This window comes from Tamandua tetradactyla, chromosome 4, assembly GCF_023851605.1.
Source record: "Tamandua tetradactyla isolate mTamTet1 chromosome 4, mTamTet1.pri, whole genome shotgun sequence".
Classification (NCBI taxonomy): domain Eukaryota; kingdom Metazoa; phylum Chordata; class Mammalia; order Pilosa; family Myrmecophagidae; genus Tamandua; species Tamandua tetradactyla.
Genome location: NC_135330.1, coordinates 38,851,461 through 38,874,947, shown reverse-complemented (window position 1 = coordinate 38,874,947; position 23,487 = coordinate 38,851,461). Strand labels below are relative to the sequence as shown.

At 41.8% G+C, this 23,487-nt stretch overlaps 2 protein-coding genes across 3 annotated transcripts in view; one reads left to right on the top strand and one right to left on the bottom strand.

The window, feature by feature from the left end:
- COLGALT2 (collagen beta(1-O)galactosyltransferase 2) overlaps positions 1-14,889 on the top strand; it is a 126,733-nt gene extending 111,844 nt beyond the window's left edge. Inside the window, exons 10-12 of the mRNA XM_077157209.1 lie at positions 1,416-1,543; positions 4,538-4,744; positions 11,820-14,889. Coding sequence (XP_077013324.1) covers positions 1,416-1,543; positions 4,538-4,744; positions 11,820-12,096 — 612 coding nt within the window. The 3' untranslated portion in view covers positions 12,097-14,889. The remainder of the gene's footprint in view (positions 1-1,415; positions 1,544-4,537; positions 4,745-11,819) is intronic.
- A 6,183-nt stretch (positions 14,890-21,072) lies between these two features.
- The window catches only part of RGL1 (ral guanine nucleotide dissociation stimulator like 1), a 286,004-nt gene continuing 283,589 nt past the window's right edge, over positions 21,073-23,487 (bottom strand). For both annotated transcript variants that reach the window (XM_077157204.1, XM_077157205.1), the window contains one exon: positions 21,073-23,346. In XM_077157204.1, the coding sequence (XP_077013319.1) occupies positions 23,162-23,346 (185 nt within the window). In that variant the 3' untranslated portion in view covers positions 21,073-23,161. The remainder of the gene's footprint in view (positions 23,347-23,487) is intronic.

The following is a 23,487-nucleotide window of genomic DNA, read 5'->3' as shown; positions in this document are numbered from 1 at the left end:
GAGATTGCAAGTGTCCTGGAGGTATTAGTATATAGCAACAATGCGTGGGAGTTGCTGCTGCCTCCTGTCTCCCTCTGTCCCAAGACCAACAACAAAAGAACAAGGAAGTGTGGTCCTGATGCCACTTGGGATGATGATGGGGCAAGAGGTCCCTGTTCTCAGGTTATTCAAGCATTCTCGTCATTAGTAGTAATGCCTTGTATGTGTAGCACGTGTCCTCATTTAAGTGATTTTCTGCACGAAGTCACACAGGAGTCATGTGACGTGAGTTGAGAGAGATGGGACCATTTTCTTCAAGAGGAAACTACTATGTATCTTGTTCAGGCAGGAAGTAGCAGAGCCAGGACTTGAATACATGTCTTACAGTTGGAGACATTGATGGAACAAGAATTGTGGTGTGGGGTTCCTGATTAAGGGTCATTGACACAAGGAAAAAGGAAGTCCCCAAAGAAAGATCACTTGAATGTTTTTCTCTTTTCATGATCCAGACTATGCCTGTCTTTTTCTTTAAACTCTTTCATGTAATGTAAGAAGCAGGTATAAATTATGTATATCATAGCATATGGTTCAATGAACTTTCACACACTGAACACAGCCATATTAACCAGCACCAGATCAAGAAAGCTCAGAAGTACTAGCCCCCAAGGAGGTCACCATCCTGACTTCTAACAGCATAGGACAGTTTTGCCAATTTTTTCTACATGTTAATGTAAATGGAACCATATATGTACAATCTATAAAATAGTGTTTGTGACATTCAATTATATTGTTGCTTTTGGTTGTAGCTTGTACATTCTCATTGCTGTGAATATACCACAGTTTGTTTATCCATTCTACCACTGATGGGCGTTTGTACAGGTTCCAGTTACAAACTATTAAAAATTGCGCTTCTGTACTCTTGATTTTTAATACTTATTTATCTAATAAAAATAGATATTATATTAGTTAGAGTTCTCTAGAGAAACAGAATCAACAGAAAACACTCACAAATATAAAATTTATAAAAGTGTCTCACGTAACCATGGGAACGCAGAGTCCAAACTCCACAGGGCAGGCTGTGAAGCCAGCAATTCTGATGGAGGGTGGGGACAAACTCCACAGGAGAGGCTCGCCAGCTGAAGTAGGAAGAGAGCCTGTCTCTTCTGAATCCTCCTTAAAAGGCTTCCAATGATTATATTAAGCATCACTCATTGCAGAAGACACCCCCCTTTGGCTGATTACAAATGGAATCAGCTGTGGATGCAGCTGACATGATCATGATTTAATTCTATGAAATGTTCTCAACACAGCAGACAGGCCAGCGCTTGCCCAACCAGACAAACAGGTACCACCACTTGGCCAAGTTGACACGTGAACCTGACCATGACAGTTATCAAACTTTTCATAGGGTATTTTCTCACTGATAACTATTTTAGGTAATTGACCGAGAACTTGAGAAGACTCTTGTTATTGAGGATGATGTGCGTTTTGAGCATCAGTTTAAGAAGAAGCTGATAAAGCTGATGGATGACATTGATCGAGCTCAGCTCGATTGGGAACTGATGTGAGTAACAAAACAAGTTTATCAGAGTGCTGAGAAAACCCTGTGCTTTCCATGGAACAGAGAGCCCCACCTCCTTAGCTGGTAGGAAATACCACTCAGGCTGCCTGAGTTTTCTCTGTATAAATGCTTCCAGAAACAAGAAGTGGATACAGATTAGCCACTTTGTTTTGCATCCATATTCTGTAAGGGGAGAAACTGTGGTGGTTCTTTATGAGACTTAGAGTCTGCCTGAAGATCAGGGGCCTTCAAGCAGAGCAAAAGTGTGGCACTGAGCACTCACTTGGGAGCATAGCAGAACTACCACTCAGGAAGTGATGTGCTTTATGGAGGGGCTGTGAAAAGGGAGGGGAAGGCATTTGTGGGAGAGCAAGAGCCATGTTCCATACTTGAATCTCAGCTCTCAGGAAAACAGGTTGCCTCTGCAGGCTCTGAAGGTTTAGAGAGTGGAAGTTCAGCAGGAGAGTTCCTCTGTTGGGGAGTAAGTTTCCTGAGAACAGGGACAGAACACAAAGAGTTGAGTTTGATGGTGGATCAGAGGTTGTCACAGGAAAACCAAGCTCACTGAGCTGACATGTAGTTAATACTCCATGTCTGTTTCCTCTGGGAATTGGGTGGTTTCTTTCTCTCTCTCTTTTTGTTTTTAATTTTCAAAGAAAATGACAGTTATTTTACAACATCCAATGATGCAGAAAGTTCCCAAGCATTATATTGTCTTCCCAGCTGTGTCCAAGTCAATCTCATCAGATCAGAGCCTGTTTCTTTCCAGCAGCTGCAACAGACAGCACCTTCCATAGTCTTCCCATCCTTAGAAGGAAACTTAAGTATGGACCCAGGTGGGGTAGTTGTTTTCTCAGAAAATGTACCATCCTGAGCTTAAGATTTTTAAAAAAAAGGAGAGAGAGAGAGAGAGAAGAAAAACCTGGTAATGGCTCAACAAATACATGGGAAATAGACCCAGCAATCAGTACTATGTAATAAAAAGAGGCAATCCCTGTCAGATATTGGTATGTGATTAGATTTGGTATTATGCACTGTCCCTTATGATAATTTTTCTGCCCTTATCCTCCACAAGTTGCCAGCACCTGTGTCTTTCTGAATCTAGGGCTCTGTAACCTGTGGCTAAGTCCTCACGGGCATGGAGCCTGAAAGCTATTTTATGCCCACATGACTTGTGCAAAGGCAGCGTTCACTTAAGCCTCGGAATCCCAGAAGGCTCCATTCAGAGAGCCTATGGTTTACGTCTGCACATATCCCTGACCACATGTAGTTTGTTTCGTGCATTTCCCAGGACAAAATACCGACAGATCCAAGGGTATGGAAAGAAATGAAGTTTTCTTAATTTGCTGGACTGATCCAGTCATACTATTCCATGCAATGTACTATAAAGTCTTTAGCAACCATAGCAGTTTCAAATTTCACCTTTCACTTTATAAAAGAAGATATGAATTTTCATTTAAAAACCCAAAACATGAAAGCTTCGGCAAGCTGTCTGTGGTTGCGACGTTAAATTTCTCTAGAAAAAGAAAATAGCGAATGAGAAGAGTAGAACAAGCCATTGAAACTACTTAGGGTTGTACTGTCCACCAGCAACATAATGGGAGCCATTTAGGTCATTTAAAATATTTCTAGTAATAACATTTAAGAAGGTAAAAATAAACTAGGTAAAATTAATTTTAATAATACATTGTATTTAGCCCAATATGTCTACATATTACCATTTTAGCATGTAATCAATAGTTGAAAACTATTACGAGATAGTGTGCATTCTTTTTATTGTGCCCAGTCTCCAAATTCTTATGTGTATTTTGCACTTCACAGCACATCTCAATCCAGTTGCTAAATTTTCAACTGCTAAAAGTGAACTATAGACCTACCAGAGCAATAAACTTTTGTTAAATGGAAAAAATATTTTACAAAGCTTTCATTTCTAAATTTAAATTTAGATTAGTTAAAATTAATGCAAGTACAAGCTCAGTTCTTCAGTTATGCTGGCCCCATTTTAAGTGCTTAATAGGAGTTTCTCTTCCATTTGAAAAGACAGTGGCTGAGAGAATATATATTTGATGTCCTAAGAGGAACTGGAAGAGTGACATGGAGTGGCTCAACAAGTCCTGGAATATTTGAATAAGGGGAAATCCCTTGAATGTTGAAAGAGATAGTTTTCAGGCAAAATAAGGAAAGTACTGCTTTGCCCAGCAAAAGGAAAATGTCACATCCTCAACTCACTGCAGTTAAGTTGGAAACAAATAGGATCCAGACAAAAATTAATAGATCGCATTTCCATGCGTAGACTAAGGGAAGGCAGTAATGCTTGAGGTTACCTCTTGCACAGTAGAAGTTGTTCAAGGAGGATGAAATATGTCTGGGAGTCTTTCCTAGAGTTGTGTGCCCAGGAGGAAATGTGGGCAGAGCTAGTTAAGTGTAAGAGGGTGAAAGTCATGCATTTTCACTCATACTGTCCAAGAAAAACCTCTTGGGACCACTCTTGGGTTCCTAGATCCTTTATACAGACTGGTCCTTTCCCACAGCTCCTTCTGCCTTGTGTTTACCACCAGTAGTTAGAGAACTGTGCAGGAAGCATCAAAGGCTGAAACTCTGGGGGCTTAAAAAAAAAAAAATCAAGATTCTCACATCTGGCCATTTTTGACCCCTTCCAAGCTATGTTAACACAGCTGGAACTCCCATACCATCTTTGGGAAACGATCTGAAAGAGCTTTAATCTTTCTGCATCTTAATTTTCTGCCTTTAGCACATCCAGTCTGCTAGGCAGGAATTGTGGGCATTTTGATGAAAGGAGTCAGGGAAGTGGCCCCATGGATTACAGATGACAATTGTGGTTGGTGACCTCATACACATCATGGTGTAATACATTTAATATGAGACACATTTGGTCCAAGATTTCAAAGGTGTCTGTGTAAGCTAAAGCCCTGCTCCATTCTTATCAATGTCCAATATTCAAGTTGGAGTTTTTCTCCTCTGCCCTTTCCTTTGTAGTTACATTGGTCGGAAGAGGATGCAAGTAAAGGAGCCTGAGAAAGCAGTGCCGAACGTGGTCAATCTGGTGGAAGCGGACTATTCCTACTGGACCCTGGGCTATGTCATCTCTCTGGAAGGTGCACAGAAGCTGGTTGGAGCGGATCCTTTTGGGAAGATGCTGCCAGTGGATGAGTTTCTCCCAATCATGTACAACAAGCATCCCGTGTGAGTTCTCCTGAGCTGCCTGTCAGCCCCAAGGGTGTGGCCCCTCCATAAATTATGCTACTCCGTTTCTGGGTAGAATTTGATTTTTAATCAAGTTTTCCTGCTTTCCTAAATGACCTTACCATAATTGTGAAACAGAGAAACTAACTCAAGTGATCTTCCCCTCTTTAGAAATGGAGAAGATGAGGCAGAGATGGCAGGTATCTTGCCCAGAAGTTCCTTTTAAAACCTAGTATGCAGTTTAACTGGACATGATCTGTTCAGTCTCTCCTTGTCTTCAATCTTCTTATTTGCGTACCTCAAGGTTGAGGTTATGCTTTCCCAAGCACTCCACAGTTTTCAGTTCATCTAGTTCAGTTCATTGTTTGTTGAATGTGTATAGTAGTATTGACCAGGCAATAGTCCCCATCTTTGCAAAATTCACAATTGATGGGGTACCCAGACTCATTAACAAAACATCATGCTATATTGTGATATCTATGATGACAAAGATGTGTAATAGTTTAGGAGCAGTGGAGGTGGTTCCTGAGTAGGGTATCCATAGAGGAAGGCAGCTTTATGCAAAGGGTTCCCATAGCCCAGAAGCTTACATAAGCCTAGCACTTATCAAAATGTGTAACAATTGATGGCTTATCTGTTGGTCTCCTGGTAAACTGTGAACCCATTAAGGCAGGAGAGTTTTGAATCTCTGTGTCCTTAGAGAGCATAAGCCAAACTCAATGCAGAGTTGCTGCTCAATCAATGATTCCTAAATTCACTGATGGAGCAGGAAACCAGGTTCTAACCTCTGCTCCTTCTCACTGTTGCTGGTTAATCTCCTCACTAGACAGTTTTCATCATGGCTATTGAGTTGTTTTTTTTTAATGTGTTTATTGACAAATCATCACACATACATTCCATATATGGTGTACAATCAGTGGCTCACAATTTCATCACATAGTTTTGTATTCATCACCATAATCATTTTTTAGAACATTTGCATCACTTTAGAAAAAGATCGGTTGTCCATGGATGAGAGGGTCTCTATCTGAACACTCTATTTGACTCCATTAGTCAGTATATTTATCTTTATGCCAGTAACATACTGTTTTGACCACTGTAACTTCATAATATGCTTTAAAGTCATGTGAGACCACCCACTTCATTTTTCCTTCTCAAGATATTTGTAGCTATTCTGGGCACCCTTCCCTTCCAAATAAATTTGGTTATTGGTTTTTCTATTTCTGCAAAGTAAGTTTTTGGTATTCTAATTTGTATTGCATTGAATCTTTAAATCAATTTGAATAGAACTGACATCTTAACTATATTTAGTCTTCCAACCCGTGAACACAGAATGCCCTTCCATTTATTTAGGTCTTCTATGATTTCTTTTAGCAATTTCTTGTAGTTTTCTGTGTATAGGTCTTTTGTATCCTTAGTTAAATTTATTCCTAAATATTTGATTCTTTAGGTTGCTATTGTAAATGGAATTTTTTCTAGATTTTCTCCTCAGATTGTTCATTACTAGTGTATAGAAACACTACTGATATTTGGGTGTTGATCTTGTACCCTGCCACTTTGCTGTACTCATATTTAGCTGTAGTAGCAGTTCTGCTGTAGATTTTTGGGGGATTTTCAACATATAGATCATATCCTCTGCAAACAGTGAGAGTTTTACTTCATCCTTTCCAATTTGGATACCTTTTATTTCTTTTTTTTTTTTTTTTTTTTTTTTGTCTAACTACTCTGGCTAGAAGTTCCAGCACAGTGTTGAATAACAATGGTAGAGTGGGCATCCTTGTCTTGTTCCTGATTCATAGAGGGAAATTTTTCAATCTTTCCCTATTAAGGATGATGTTAGCTGTGGTTTTTCATATATTCCCTTTATCACATTGAGGAAGTTCTCTTCTGTTCCTGCTCTATGAAGTGTTTTCATCAAGAAAGGATGTTGAATTTTTGTCAAATGCCTTTTCTGTATCAATCGAGATCATCATGAGGTTTTTCTGCTTTGCTTTGTTGATATGGTGTATTGCATTAATTGATTTTCTTATGTTGAGCCATCTTGCATACCTGGAATAAACCTCACTTGGTCATGTTGTATAGTTCTTTTAATGCACTGCTGGATTTGATTTGCAAGTATTTTGGTGAGGGTTTTTGCATCTATATTCATTAAAGAGATTGGTCTGTAATTTTCTTTTCTTGTAGTATCTTTGTCTGACTTTGGTGTTAGGATGATGTTGGCTTCATAAGAATGAATAGGATAGCTTTCCCTCCTCTTCAGTTTTTTTTAAGAGTTTGAGCAGGATTGGTACTAATTCTTTCTTGAATGATTGGTAGAATTTACTTGTGAAGCCAGCGGATCCTGGACTTTTTTTGAGGGGGAGTCTCTTGATGACTGATTCAGTCACTTCACTTGTGATTGGTTTGTTGAGGTCATCTATTTCTTCTTGAGTTAATGTTGGTTGTTCGTGCTTTTCTATGAATCTGTCCATTTCATCTTCATTCTCTAGTTTATTAGCATATTGTTGCTCAGAGTATCCGCTCATTACCTCCCTTATTTCTACAGGGTCAGTGGTTATGTCTTCTCTTCCATTTCTAATTTTAATTATTTGTGCCTTCTCTCTCTTTTTTTTTTTTTTTTTTGTCTACCTAGCTAAGAGCCCAACTTTATTGATTTTCTCAAAGAACCAGCTTCTGGTTTTGTGATAATCTCGGTTATTTTCATGTTCTCCATTTCATTTATGTCTGCACTAAACTTCGTTATTTCTTTCCTTTTGTTGGTTTTGGAGTTAGTTTGCCATTCTTTCCCTGGTTCTTCCAAGTAAACAGTTAGTTCCTCAGTTTTTGCTCTTTCTTCATTTTTAATATAGGTATTTAAGGCAATAAATTTCCCGCTTAGCACTGCCCTTGCTGCATCCCATAAATTTTGATATGCTGTGTTTTCATTTTCATTTACCTCAGGATAGCTTCTGATTTCTCTTGTAATTTCTTCCTTGACCCATTGATTGTTTAAGAGTACATTGTTGTTTAGCTTCCATATCTCTGCAAGTTTTTTGGCCCTCTGCCTCTTATTGATTTCCAATTTCATTCCGTTATGATCCGAGAAAGTGTTTTGTATTTTTTTATTTCAATCTTTTTAAATTTATTGAGATTGCATTTTGACCCAGCATATGGACTATCCTTGAGAATGATCCATGAGCACTTGACCAAATTTATATCCTGCTATTATGGGGTGCAATGTCTGCTAAGTCTAGTTCATTTATTATATTATTCAAATTTTTCTGTTTCTTTATTGTTCCTCTGTGTATATGTTCTATCCATTGATGAGCATAGGGAATTGAAGTTTCCAACTTTTATGGTAGAGGTGTCTATCTCTTCCTTCAGTGTTGTCAATATTTGCCTCAAGTACTTTGGAGCACTGTGGCTCAGTGCATAAATATTTATGATTGTCATGTCTTCTTGTCAAATTGTTCCTTTTATTAATAATAGTGTCCTTTGTCTCTTTTAATTGTTTTACATTTGAAGTCTGATTTGTTGAATATTAGTATAGCTAGTCCTGCTCTTTTCTGATTGTTGTTTGCATGAAATATCTTTTCCCAACTTTTCACTTTCAACTTATTTTTGAACTTGGGTCTAAAATGAATCTCCTGTAGACAACATATAAATGGGTACTGTTTTTTTAATTCATTCTTCCAGTCTATGCCTTTTGATTGGGGAGTTTAATACATTAACATTTAATGTTATTACTGTAAGGCAGTACTTTCTTCTACCATTTTGCCTTTTGGACTTCATATGTCATATCTAATTTTTTTCTCTTTTTGCCTATACTGATAGTCTTCACTTCTACATTCTTCCCCAGACTTCTCTCTCCTGCCTTTTCCTATCTGCCTATAGTGCTTCCTTTAGTATTTCTTGCAGAGCCAGTCTCTTGGTCACAAATTCAGTTATTGTTTGTCTGGAAATATTTTAACCTAACCCTCACTTTTAAAAAATATTTTTATTATAAACAACATACAGACATAAAAACATGCTTGACATACAGTCATTCTTGACATACAAACGTTCTTGATATGGTTCCAATCAGTGGCTCACAATATCATCACATTGTTGCTTATTTATCACCATGATCATTTTTTTTAACATTTTCAGCTCTCCAGCAAAAGAAAGAAAAAAAAAAAAAAACTCGTATATGCCATATCTCTTAGCGCTCCCTTTCATTGACCACTAGTATTTCAATCTACTCAATTTATTTTAACCTTTGTTTCCCCTATTATTTGTTTAGTTTTTATCCATATTTTTTACTCATCTGTCCATACTGTAGATAAAAGGAGCATCAGACACAAGGTTTTCACAATTGCACAGTTAGATTGCAAAAGCTATATCATTATGCAGTCATCTTCATGAAACATGGCTAGTGGAACACAGCTTTATAGTTTTGGCCACTTCCCTCTAGCCACTCTAATACACCATAAAGTAAAAATGGGATATCTTTGTAATGCGTAAGAGCAGCCTGTGGGATAACCTCTCAACTGAGTTTGTAATGTGTCAGCCACTGATACTTTATTTTCTCTCATTTCTCTCTTCCCCCTTTCAGTCAAGAAGTTTTTCTCAATCCCTTGATTCTGAGACCCAGTTCATTCTACGATTTCTGTCCTAAATTGCTAGGGAGGTTTACACCCCTGAGAGTCATGTCCCATGTAGAGAGGGGGAGGGCAGTGAGTTCACTTGCCATGTTGGCAGAGAGAGTGAGGCCATATCAGAGCAACAAAAGAGGTTCTCTGGGGGTGACTCTTAGGCCTAATTTTAAGTAGGCTTAGCTTATCCTATGCATATCCCTCACTTTTGAAGGACAATTTTACTGTAAATAAAATTCTTGGTTGGCAGATTTTCTCTTTAAGAATCTTAAATATATCATATCACACTGCCTTCTCACCTCCAGGATTCTGTTGAGAAATCCACACATAGTCTTATTGGTCTTCCCGTGTATGAGATGAATTGCTTTTCTCTCACTACTTTCAAAATTTTCTTTTTCTCTTTGACTTCTGACAATATGATTAGTATGTGTCTTGGAATATGCCTATTTGGATTTATTCTCTTTGGGATATGCTCCACTTCTTGGATCTGTAATTTTATGTCTTTCATAAGAAATGGGAAATTTCCAGTGATTATTTCCTCCATTAGTCTTTCTCTTCCTTTTCCCTTCTAGGATATCTACAACACATATATTTGTATGCTTCATGTTGTCATTCAATTTCCTGAGACTCTGCTCATATTTTTCCATTCTTTTCCCTATATTTTCTTCTGTGTGTTGGATTCCAGATGTCTAGTCCTCTGGTTTACTAATCCTTTATTCTGCCTTTTTAAATCTATTGCTGTAGGTTTGCACTGTTTTTCATCTCTTCTATTATGCTTTTCATTCCCATAATTTCTGTGATTTGTTTTTTCAAACTTTTGATTTCTTCTTTTTGTTCATACAATGTCTTCTTTATATCCTCCTTCAACTCATTGATTTGATTTCTTATGAGATTTTCCATGTCTGTTCAAACATTCTGAATTAATTGTTTCAACTCCTTCAGGGGGCATGTTTGAGACAGAGGTGAGGTTGGCATTCATTGATTCAGTTTTCCAGTCCCTGGAGCCTGAATTCCTTGAAGGAGGAATTCCACTTGAGCTGGGCCCCACCTTTCTCTTGGGGAAGACCCAACCTTTAGGGAATTAACTCCTTTCACCTGACCAGTTACTTTGTCTCTAGTTACTTTGTCTCTCAGATAAGCTTAATTCTGCCCTGGCCTGGCAAACTGCTAGAGCCTTTGAAGGCTTCCAGTTTTATCTAATGAGCAGAATGGGATCTCCCCCACACACCTGCACCCCCTATCCCCGACTCCTCTGGTTTGTCAATCAAAAGCTTAAGCTGATATGTGGCACTATGTATCTCCTGTTCTATGTGCCTCTTATCTTGAGGTCCAGCCCTTTTGCAGTATATTGTGAGTCGACTCAAAAAGCCTCTGCTTTGTTTTATTTTTTTCCCTTCAGCCCTACCCCCCTCTCTACAGGGGCAAAACCTTCTAGTACCTTTTGTGCTTATTCCAAGTTTATCTGTGCTTGGGTCTATTTTCAGTAGTCAGAATTTGATAATTCCACAATTGGAACTTGTTTGAGCTAAGCCTTTACTGCTAGTAAAGTCTGTTTCTTTCCCCCTTGGGGAACCAGCCTGTCATGACTATGGGGAGAGGTGCCAGCTTCTGCAGCTTGGGGAACTTACAGTTCTGTGTGGGGTCTCACCAGGTCAACTTGGTCTAGACTGGTGTATGCTCTGTGTCTGGTCATTAATGTGGCCTCAGCAGTTGTTCTGTACTGTTCCTGGCTCTTTACTAGCTGCTCTAGAGGACAAACTAAATTCCACACCTCACTAAATCACCATCTTGCAGCCAGCTATTGAGATCTTACTTGCTGCATTCTCTCTCCTTCCTCAGAAAAAATGGAGCTCCTCACCCTTTTTATACATATTGGGGACTGACTTTGTATCTGAATCTGGTAGAAACACAGAAGTCAACTGCTATCCCCTTAACAGAAGGGACATGAACTCTTGTGGTTCCCTCGGTAGGGAGTTCAAACTATCCCTTCACTTTACCTCTCAGGGAGTTAGAATGGTGAGCAGGAGGCTGGAATGCAAAGCCAAGTTGGTATGCCTCCAAGCCCCCACCCTTTCACTTACCTCAGGTTGTCACCAAGATCTCAGATTTCTTAGTAATTAATCCAGGAGTAGGGCATTTTCTATAGAGTGATCATATTTGCTTCTCATTACGGTCCAACAGAGCTCCATTTTTAACTAATAGAGTAAGCCCTAAAATTCATCTTTCTTATCTATCTATTCAAATAGAACAGAAGTATCTTGATTTTTTTAGACATCTGAAAGCTTTTCAAGAAACCTTGACTTTGTTTGTAGATTGATGTTTTTCACAAAGGACTCAACCATTAAAATAATCAAATGAATGTATGAAAATGCACAAAATAACAAGCAGCAGCCCTCCACTGTTTTTCCCTCTTCTGTGTGCATTCTGTTCCCCTCATGCACTGGTGCATCTCTTGTTTTCAGAGCCGAGTACAAGGAGTATTACGAATCCAGGGACTTGAAAGCCTTCTCTGCAGAACCCTTGCTCATCTACCCCACACACTACACAGGCCAGCCAGGCTATCTGAGTGACACGGAGACATCGACCATCTGGGACAATGAGACAGTGGCCACTGACTGGGACAGGACACATTCCTGGAAGTCCCGGAAGCAAGGTCGCATCCATAGTAATGCCAAGAACACAGAGGCACTGCCACCACCAACCTCCCTGGACACTGTGCCTTCAAGGGATGAGCTCTGAAGGCTCCACAGGATTTGGTCCAACCACATTTTTTTTTTTATCATCCTTTGGTTTTTCTAAAGGGCTGTTCATCTGATTGTTCCCGTTTCTTTTCATTCTCATTAGTCATCTTACCAGAGTTACATGTGATTGATCAAAATGAATCCATTTTTCCAGGGATGGAGAATGGGGAAATTAAACCCTAACTTCCTAGGATGGCTGGAAGACAGACTTAATGAGAACCATTAAGATAAACTTCAATCCAGACACCCAGTTTTCTGGTGTTACCCGTGTAATACTGCTTCCCACATCAAGGTTGAACGACATGGCTTGGAGCCTCACCCAGGAGAAGGATGCTCACTAAGCCATCTCATCAACAAATGGGTAGTGTAGACATCCAAGCCAACTGGGTCACATCTATTGGTCTGATGGGCCCATTTTATGTGAAAGATGTGAACCTGAAAACTTGTGTATGTAACAAGTTTGGGAGAAAACATCAAACCATTTAAAATCATGTTAATTGGGCTTATTACTCAAGGAATTCTGTCATGAGCCTTATTGCAGAGTGAATTTTTATCTTAGTTCTCCTAATCCAAGGCGGATAGGGTGTTTAGGTCTGGCTGAGACTCAGCCTTTGACCATCATGGCAGTCTCAACTCTGATAAAGAGGTGTCCAGCATGCCATGTGGACATATTTGAGTAGATATTGGAGGATTTGTGTAGTTATTTGAGGAAAAAAAGAACTCAACTTTGGTCTTTTTTTTTTTTTTATTGTGGTCACGAGTTAGGATGCTCTATTTATAAAGATAAATGTAATATATAGGGGTCGGGGCTGCTGTATGAGTCTTGTCCGAGAGGCCCCCGTGCTGCTGCAGTGCATCACCTTCTCCCCTCCACCCCCTGGTCTGGGAATGAACCGCAGGTGTAAGTTTTATGAGTCCTGGTTAAGAGACAGAGCGCATTTTCAGGCCAGCAACTGTCCTTGCCTGGATTTTTTCATTATATTCTGAATTATTTATTTTACAAAATGGGCAGAAAAGATTGTCTGTAAGATAAGGCAGAGAAACAGATGTTTCCAGCTCTCATTGCACCCTGGAAAGTGGTCAGTATAGACACACTGATTCACCAGTCCAGCTCTCCTGCATTTCCCCACCTGACTCTTGCAGAGTGGTGTGTTGTGTAGGGGATTCTAACCATTTGGAAACCAGTGATTCTCCACTGCAGCGCAGAGACCCTTTCAGAAACAATGGACTGGTCAACTGATGTAGGCCAGCAACCAAAGAAGCTCTGGGACCCAGCATCCTGGGCACACACCCTCTCTCCAACGAGTCTCCTGTCTTATTAATCAGTATGTAACCTAAAACTCCTTTCTGCTTTCCTCATAGAAAATGTAAAATGGCGAGTTGAACTATGTGGTCTCTTCCAACTCCACAGCCTATGATCCTATGATATCTCATGGTGGCTTGCCCCAGATTTAAATCCTCAGGCCCCCAAGCAGTGAAACTTTGCTTCCAAGCACCCTGCACTTGCACCCTCCTCCCTCAACACCCACGCATCCCGCAGCCAGGTGGTAGGTGCTCTGCAGGCTCAGCAATCAGGGAGGGCCCTTTGGAGCAGATCCCATGGGGGTGGGGTTACCGCATGTACCAAGCTTAGTGCTCCGAGGTGAGGGTCTCCCAGGCTGCGGGACGAGGCAGCTTGCCTTCCACAGGACACCAGACTTGGCCGACCTTTCAGACTTATTGTCAGTATTTTACATCTACTAATAAGCCAGGAGACTATGGAAAGGGATCTTGTCCGACTCCGATATATATATATATATACTGCTTAGACACGGGTGTCAGAGCTTGACTCTTATCTGTAAGAACAGAAAGAGCATCTGGGGAACTCATAAAAAAAATCCTTGCGTGATTCCTAAATTTTCCTTGGGTATTTTGTATTTTGTTTGCATAAAAATTTGAGTGTGTGCAAGTGTGCAAGGCTTTAGAGTTTTTTGTTTTGTTTTGTTTTTGTTTTTTGATGGAGTAAGAGGTGGCTGGGGTGTTGGATAATGGGAGACGATTGAATTGATTTCTGTGTTGTTTTGTTTAATAAGAGAACTTTTTTTTCTCCTTTTTTCCATCAGCTGGTCTGATGGCTTTCAAAAGACATTGGTCTTAAATTCTAGAATTTCAGAATAGGACTGTTCTACTGTGAATAAAGTTCTGGCTCTGTTAGCCTGGCTTTTGCTTCTCCGTGTTCATGTCTGGAATCCTAAGCAATCTGTTTGTTCTTGTCGTTTTTTTTCTTGAGAACATTGAAAAGTACAGTCTCGGTATTTCTTTTAAAAAATCATCTCTTGAGCAATCACGGGGTTACGTGACCTCATTACTCTTCCCGGCTCCCCTCAAGTCTTCAGCCGAGCCGCTCCGCTTTTGCTGCTGTCGCGTGGCGCCTGCGTCACAGCGGCCTCCCCCTTCCGCCCTGACACCCGCTCTCTGCCGCCAGAGGTCAACCCCCATCTGATTCCTCTTGGGATGCAGTTGCGGGATCGTCTGGCCAGACCACCCTGGTTTCACAGCGCTGGGGTTGCCGGGTCTGTGGACGCCCTTCACGGCCTGACCGTGGGGACACCGGGCCTGCGGGGACATCGGGCTGCAGGGTCACCAGGCCTGCGGGGTCACCGGGCCTGCGGCGACACCGGGACTGTGGGGTTAACAAGGGCGAGAGAGCGTCTGCCCTGCAGTGCCATTTCAGGGTGTGGGGATGATAAACTACTTGCCTTCTGGAGCTCTTTGTGAAAAATTAAAACATTTCAAAAAGCATGAAGCTGTGATTGTTCATTGGTTCCTCAGACTGATCAGGGGCCGTCGCTGCTGGGATTCCCAGGCCTGCGCTGGGCCAGGATGTCGGGGACCAAGGATGACCCTGACCACTCTGCGATGCCTGCGGCTAATGAAAGGATCGTCCCTGGCCTCCCTGCCCAGTGGGGGCTCTTTTGGACTGACGGGTGAAGTTGGGTAGCTGAGAAGGATTCTAGAGTATAGAAGACAGGAGTTCTCAGTGGGAGGGTGTGCAGGGAGGTGCCATCTGGCATTTCATGCTCTAGGTCGGTCTTTCCAGTCATTGAAAAATACTGAGAGGCTTGTCCAAGGCCAAAGAGCTTTTATTTAGGGCCAGAAACAATAACAAAAGAAGAGAGAATCCATGTTTGGCTTCAATGACCTCTTGGATTTCAGATCAAACTCCCCCAAATCTCAGGAACCATGTCAGGAGTGTGGCCTCGGTTCAGTACCCGTGCTGGGCATTGTACTGGGCACGGAAGTGCACAGAGGACCAGGCAAGTTCCCGGCTGCTGTGGGCCCATAGCCCAGTGCAGAGGCCTGTGAGCAGATGGACAACCCTATTTCAGAGGCTGGAATTAAGGGGGCCACAGGACCCCAGAGAATCTGATTCTGCTGAGGACTGTTGGGACAGCCTTGCTGGGGAGGTGACACTTCTGTTAGTTTTCAGTGGATGAATGGGAATTCAGAAGAGGGAGAAGGATTGGGTATGGAAGGTGGAAATGCATTGTAGGCATTGTGAAGGCATGTGTCTGAGAAGAGCCTGTCATGGAAGACAGTGATAAGGAACACAGCAGGGCTGAAGAGCTAGGTGTATGTTGGGGTTGATAATTAGAAACAAGACTGAAACCTGATAGTGATGTACAGGTAAGCGTGTTACCTTCCCTCTTTGGGCTACCTTACGAATACAGAGGCCATTGCCTCGGGGGGAATTGTAGGTTTGGTTGTAAACTGATGGGTAATGCAGATGTTCCCAGTAAAATGTTGGTGTCTAAAACAAGAGCTGCCCCCATTCAGCTACAAATTTAGGGATCTTTACACTTACGGTTGGAACAAATCCTTCCAACTAATGACTATTAAATAAAAATGTTCTTCCTGGGAGCTTTCTATAATGTCTAGGTGCTTTGGGGACATTCTCTCCAATTAAACAGAGGGGAAAGACTTGATCTAGAAGTGCTCCCTGTGACTGATGCGTCCACTCACCAAGAAATTAAATAGTGACAAGGTAGAAATTAGAATGAGGCTGGCTGTTTGATAAGAAAATAGCATGTGATAGGTGAAATATTCCAAGAACCCAGAACAGACAGCCTTGGAAATAATGATCCCATCCATATTTTATGTGTTGTGGTGATGCTTATTATTTGGGGGAGAACCTGTGCCCCTAGAGACACCCTGATTAAATGTGGGGAAGGAAGAGGGTATGTGGGTGGACTTACAGCAGCCCTGAGATCACTCAGGGCAGCTGACCATGACAGGAAGTCTAGTCAGTGACGGCTTGGAGATGAGAGAAGTAATGATGGTGGGTTTTCATACGTGATGTTGGATCCATAGAAAATGGAACCTCCTCCTATCACCAGGACAGAGCAAGAAAAAATGGCTTGAATTATATCATGAGTTTAGGGAAGCTTTCAGGAAGAATTTGTGGATAGAACTGTTAGATTTTGAATGGAGTCCAAAGAAAGTGGTGGCTCCATTAAAATTTGGCGTTGAGCAGGAGAATGGCTTCCTTTCTGCTCTGTGAATTTCCCGAAAATGGCCTCACTCTTTCCTATAACGCCAGCCGTGCTGCTCCCAGCCCAAAGCTATCCTCCCACCTGCCCTCTAAAGGGGTGGAAAGAATGAAGAAACGCCTCTCAGGACTGGTTTCTCTTTATTTTTAATTTATTGAATTTATTTTTATGCCCCTCCCTGCAGTTTCTTCAGCTTTGCTTCCTGTGCATGGACGATTTTAATAAAACCACCGTATCTGAGCTGTGCCAGGGCTTGCAGCACCAGCTTTGTCATGCCTGCAGGGCCAGGCATCAGTGTCTATGGGGCTGCCTGACGAAGTTTGGGCTCTTGCTTATGGGGGAATCCGATTTTCCGGGTGAAGTGGACAGCCTCTATTCCATTCTTGTGTTGCTTTCTTAGGAGAAATTTAAAGAATAATCAGCCACAAAGTGTCCTTTTCCAAAAGGGAATTCGAAATTTGGAGAAGACCCCCAGATGGGAGCTGAGGTGTCTGGGGTTGGAGGTGTGGTCTGATGGGTTTTTGTTTGCTTTTTAAAATGTCATGTGAATTATATAGACTTGAAGGGGACGGTGATGTTCAGCCTGGGTGCATGTCCAGAGCAGAGTGTGAGGGGCAGAGAGAGTTGTGGAGGCCTCTGGGAATTTGGGAGGAAAGGAAAGAGGAGGTTTCCAGAGCACAGCAGGCAGAGCAAGGACAGGTGGCTAAGAGGGAAGTCAGACCCATCCACGGAGAAAGTGATGCTGATACATGGGCTGGAAAAAAAAGGGGGCAGCCAGAGGGAACTAAAAGGGAAAGTACTGGGAGGCTTAAAACGGAAGTGGCGTCAGCTGACCCTTAAAGTGATGATGTTCTCTTTTTAAACATGTGACCAAAGGAGAGACTGAGGGGTGGTTTTGCTGAGCAACCTGCAAATGGAACAGGTGAGAGACCCCAGACCCTCAACACTCTGGAACAGCAACACTTCCCAGTTGCGCATCTGAATCATCCCTGAACAGGGCTGTCAGAGCACAGCCCCTTCAAGCTGGAAAAGATGCAAGGTCCAGGCAGGACACAGAGGAGGGAGGACACAGGAGAGGGGAGCACAGCTTCTGGTGAGAGGTATCATTCCCTCCATGTTGGCACAGGGTTCCAAGAAGGTGCAGGATCACTGCTAGCCCTTCTGGAGACATCATCACCCTGGCTATGGGAGGTCCGTCTCTGCCAGGGTTGCTTCACGTCACAGCCTTTCCCATTAGAGCCCCATACAGTGGGAGCTCCCACTGCAAAGCCTGCGGCCCCACCAAGAGAAGCTCTGGGATCCACACTGAGCTGGGCCCACATTCCTGTCTCTCCGAGCCTCTTTGGAGTGCTGCAGTGAAATAAGCTGCAGAGGTCCTGGCTGTCCTCCAACTCTATGAGTCAGTCTTTCCCCAAAGCAGCAAAAGGGTTAGATTTTCCCAGGGTGCGTTCCATGCATGTGAAGCCCCTCCACTAATAGGTTCACATCTGGACTGTTTGGCTGCCCACGCAGGGAATGAGTTTGGAGGATTTCTTTTAAGACACAATTCCCAGTAAACAAGCAGCCTCCCAGAAGCAAGAGCAGTGAATGGTTATAGTTGCCAAAATGAAAAGTGCTTTCTTTATCTGTGCTGTATCATTTAATACCACATGAACCCAAAGAGGTAGGAACTGTCAGTCCCTAGGTGAGGCGATAGCTAAGCGACTTCCCCAAGGTGGTGAGTAGCCTGGGAGTCAGACTTTGGCGTCAGATTCCAGCATATTAAATGGCATCCACTGCAAAGCTTCTTGTGGATAATGTCTCGTTTCTAGTTTTCTCACTAAAAACTAATGCTTCAACCTCTCAACCAAAATCTCTTTCTCACACACACACACACATTACCACCACCAACAACATATAAGGGTGCTCACAACTCTAGCCCTTGTATCTACTTCCTACCTATGAAATCTCACATGTTGATTATTTAGCTGACCGGACTGTAGACTCTCAGATGACATTTTGTTGGAGGCTTAGGTGTGGGATATTGTACAAATGAGGATCAGAAATAGATTTCTTGGCAAGCTAACAGTCTTATGGAAAATGCTTCCTCCATTTCAAAACTGGTGCCTTGATTTTTATGACTGGAGCAATTCAGAAACAGTTTAAATCCTTCATTGTCCTTTTTTTTTTTTTTTAACTTGATTTACTAGTATCCCTTTTTATTCTTGTGCAAGAAATTCAACGGAAACCCAAGACGTTGCTTTGGGATTAAACAATGATGGGAATAAAAATGTTCAAGCTTTTGGATACTGATAACTGGCTTACAGAAAGGCTGGGCAGGGAATTCCAACAACTGGCTCTCCAATGGCACCCAAGCCCGTCACATGCACTCCTCCTTCTTTAACTCCTAGTTTGGCTAGTGCTTTGCATAGGACGCTGTCCCCTTGCCCCGCCTCCGTCACCCATATTGTGCAGGCAGAATCCATACAGAAGTGATTCCAAATCCTAGCTGGAGAGCTAACTCCCAGTGCCATCCTGACCATCTGCATGGACCTGTTTCCTCATCTCTGAGACAGAAATAATGGTTAGGATGATAGGACACAGTGCTCTGACTCAAAGCAGAACATTCCATGGAGATTTGTAAGAACTGACCAGATGTTCACTCGACCAAGCCAGCTTGTGTGAATTCACATGGGTGAAAGGCTGGGGATGGAACCAACATACTCGGGAATCTCTCCAGATCCATGAGGCCATGAAGGTGGATCTGTCAGTGCCCAGCATGATATGCCCATAGTAGTGTCCAATAATTCAGAGCTCTGCCACTAACCTTATCTGCTCTGGGCCTCTGCTGGAGTTGCTTTCCAACTCGTAAGAAAATGTTGAATACATTGCATGTCCCTAACTGTTAAATAAGCAAACTTCTCTCATGCAGGGCTCTTCTGTAGGTTATCACTTCAACAGAGGTGTTGAGAAGCCACATCCAATAGTGGTTTTCAAGTTCTGAGTCTAAAATAATTAAATTTGCCTGGCCCCTATTTGGTCTGGTGTGAATTCTCCATATTCTTTTACCATCACTGTAACTTAAAGCAAAGAACTGACATGGCACAGCTGCAAGATGGAAGCTGCCTAGATTCTGAAGCCATTGTCAGAAGAAAACCACTTAGAAGAGTTGCTTGACTTGCATTACATTGTAACAGGACTGAAAAAAATAATAAAACTTTCTGAAGTTATTGAGATGTCACAGTTACTTTAGCTTGGCCTAACTAATACATCCTTCCAGAGGTATTTATTTAAAGACACATTCTAGGTAGGCATTTGCAGAGCAAGAAATTTGGGGTCAGGGAACATCGATAACACTGAAAACAGGACACATAAGCAATCGTGATGTCTCACAACAGTGCTAGGAGGCATGAAAAATTGGAACATGCTTCAAAGAAGGGAATGTTAAGACATTATCCCTTCAAGCAAAAAGCCACCAGGCCCAGCTTCTAGATAAAGGCAAGACAAGGGAACCAGTTTCCTAGAATCATCTTGAAAAAAATAGCCACCTAGTTCCAGAGATGAAAATCATTTTTTTCTGCCCTACCCCACATTATCTGTTTGCTATTATTAAAGGAGCTATTTGACTCTCCAGAATCCCATTAATGCCTCAGAAAATCTGATGATAAGGGTTCATTTAGAAATCCACTGGAAAATAACTATGGGAATTTTTTAGAAACACTATGATAAATGACAATAATAGTTAGATTTCTAATGCTACAAAATAACCACTTAACTAGCCAATTTTGTAAAAGTATTTCACCCCACCCCACATCCCCTGTTTTGCTCCAATTTTCTTTCTACACAACTTTGTGTGTCTGTTTTGTAAAGCTGGCCTCAGTGTGAATGCTTTTTGGGAAGATCTTCTCTCCCCCTCCATGGAGGTCCTCCTAGTTCCTGGTGCCCACGGAAGGGTTCAAGAATTAGGCAGTTGGGAGCAGTAAGAGTGGGGTGGGGGGAAAGCTGCAGAAAGATGGCAGAATACTACCTTGAATCCTTACTCTAAGTTGGATTCTATAAAAAGTGTCCCCATGATGTGACTCCTAAGAACAGCAATCTAGCAAATATCACATTCGATTGCCATTTGCTAGGAACATCCTTCTTCCCACCAAATGCTCATGACACTTGCCAGTGGGGAGGATTCTCTTCTAACATGGCCACTGGCTTTCCTTCTGCTTTCTCCAACCAATCCTGAATGGGCTTCCAAAAGGCTGATTGATACATCAGAACCCAGAACCTGCCTGATTCATACTGTAGATACAGTCCCTTTGGGTCTGGCAACACATGCCATCCAAGTCCCAAACTAGTTTATTAGTTTAACCAAAAGGTAAACAGATTATGGAGTTGCAAAAAGACAAGCATGTGAGCAGCTCAAAGCATCAAGCAGCTGTCTACCAGGAAACAAATTTAAGACATTTAAAGCGGCATTAAATAAATGAGGCTCTGTTTTATCTACTTGGAATTTCCATTGTCTTTTAAAAAGGAAAATATACATATATATATTACACTGCAGTATATAAATCTAGACTCTACATATACAGCATAGACACAAGGGCAAGCACATGTGCACAACACGTGTGTGTCGGCAGCCACATACCAAATCAGGTCCACAGTCCTGTATCATCTTAACCTCCAAACCAAGAAAATCAGGCTGAGGCTGCATTTGACTTCACGTTCGGTGACATCTGTCACCCTGGCCATCTCTCCGTCAAGCAGAGAAGCATAAACTGGACATAAGGAAGTGCTTTCTGACTAGCTGAAGCTCAGTCAGTCTTTACAATGCACAATCTGATCTCCCTAGAAAGACCTAAAAGAAATTTGGGGCTTTCCTAGCTCATTTTTTTTGGTCCACTGCCACAAATCTCTAAACTTTCCCGTGTTTCTTACAGATTTCATATGGCTATACTTAGATAACATAAACATGACTTTAAAGAGCTATATTACAGGATTAGGGGGGAAAAGCTCCATGTTACAATATGTACTTCATAATCTGGGTTCATTCTCTTTATTTTTTGAATAAAAACTGATATTTTGAGAATTTTTTCTTAAAAAGGACAACATTCTGAAAGTGCTTCTTACATGTTTCAACATCCCACATATGGCTTTTTAGTTCAAACCCCAGCAAGGCTCAGATATGAAAGGGAGAGCATGATGGTGTTACTACAGACAAGAAATGTCACTAATGTGACACAGTGATAGTAGGTGTGAAGTGTGAGGACCTGGAAAAAAAAGTTACTGATTCCATCTGGAAGAATGTACCTCTTCAGAGAAATTATTTAGATGATAAATGCAGCCCCATTACTTTCCCCATGACTAGGCACAGTAATGCTATAAAAGTTAATAAAATAGGACACTGCTATCAGCAGGGAACATCTTCAGAGGAGCTAATAAACAGGGCAATCACTGTTCAGAAATCTTTCACAGGCTCAAAATGATCAAATACAGTCAATCGCAGTAGAAATTTCCACACCTGAGAAACAAATTGCACATAATGAAGAGGCTCCACAATCCAGATGGCAGAAAGAATCCAGACATACAGTTTTACATGCAAAAGGCATTCAGAAAAGGCAATGAAGTAGTGGAATTCCAAGACAAAGTAAGAGTCCAGATCAAGTCATGATTTTTTTGCTTTCTTACTTTTCTGGTTGATAAGCTGGTAGGTTATCAAAAAAAATCGCTATTTGTACAATAATAATTATGACACGTCCTGGGGGCTGGGGGACAGAAACATGACATGGTTGCTAGAAGTTGAAATGGGCTTGTACTGATTCCAGAGAAGCGATGGGGGGGCCAGGGAGTTGGAGTAGGCCCAGAAACTTCTCCTTGCCCTCCCTGGGGTGGCAGAAAGTGGCAAATACAGGCAGAGGTTGAAGTCCACTGGCTCATCCAAACCCTTTGCAAAGAGGCCTTTCATTCAGCCTGTGGTAGGTCCAGCCTCTGCAGCTATTCTTTTCTGGTGGCACTTGATTGAGAAAGTAATTCTCTTCCTTTATAAAAATAAAGTTCGGAGTTCTTGTAATACTGGCACAAAGGACATACTGTATTCTAGGATTGATTCCATTTACTTGCAAGGTATGAGATTAGGTTCTCAGTTCCTTTATCTCCCTGTAAATAGAGACCTCAACTTCCCGGGCCATTGTGCAAATTTGTTTTCCCATAGTCCAGAATATCCCATTAAAGTCCCTCATATATTCACACACACACACACACACACACACACACACACACTCACACACACACATACATATACATACCAAATATGTATATATATATATATATTTATAAATGTGGGTAATTTTGCAAAAAGTATCAGTGAATCATTCATTCTTTTCACATCAAATTCATTTCCAATTTCCCCACAACGCCTATCATAGTGTCTTGCACACAGCAGGTACTCAATAAATATCTGTTGACTTCACCAATGATCCTCTAACACTGGATGGTAGTTGCAATCGTCACTGCCTGTTCTCAGCCCACTGTGCCTTTGACATGCAAGGGGCCATTTGGTCTCTCCCTCTACAGGGTGATTTTGCTGTGTCTGTTGCTCCAGCAGCCCCGTTTAGCTGTCCTGGGCAATGTCAAGCTGGTCCGGCTACGCAGTTTCACTTGTTCCATGGAGTTCTTTTTGCGTAAAATGAAGTCAAAGTTCACTTGGCTGTTCATGGCATAAAAGACATTTGCCGAGTCTGGGATCACTAGTTCTGAAACAGGTAAAGAAAGAGAATGTAGTCAGCTTGCGTAGGTCAGCCCAGCCTTCACAGTGGCAGTGGAAATCTTGCCAAGACACAGGTTGGAGTTTGTCCTCAAATTTGAACTGAACCAGATAATGGCCACCATCACTA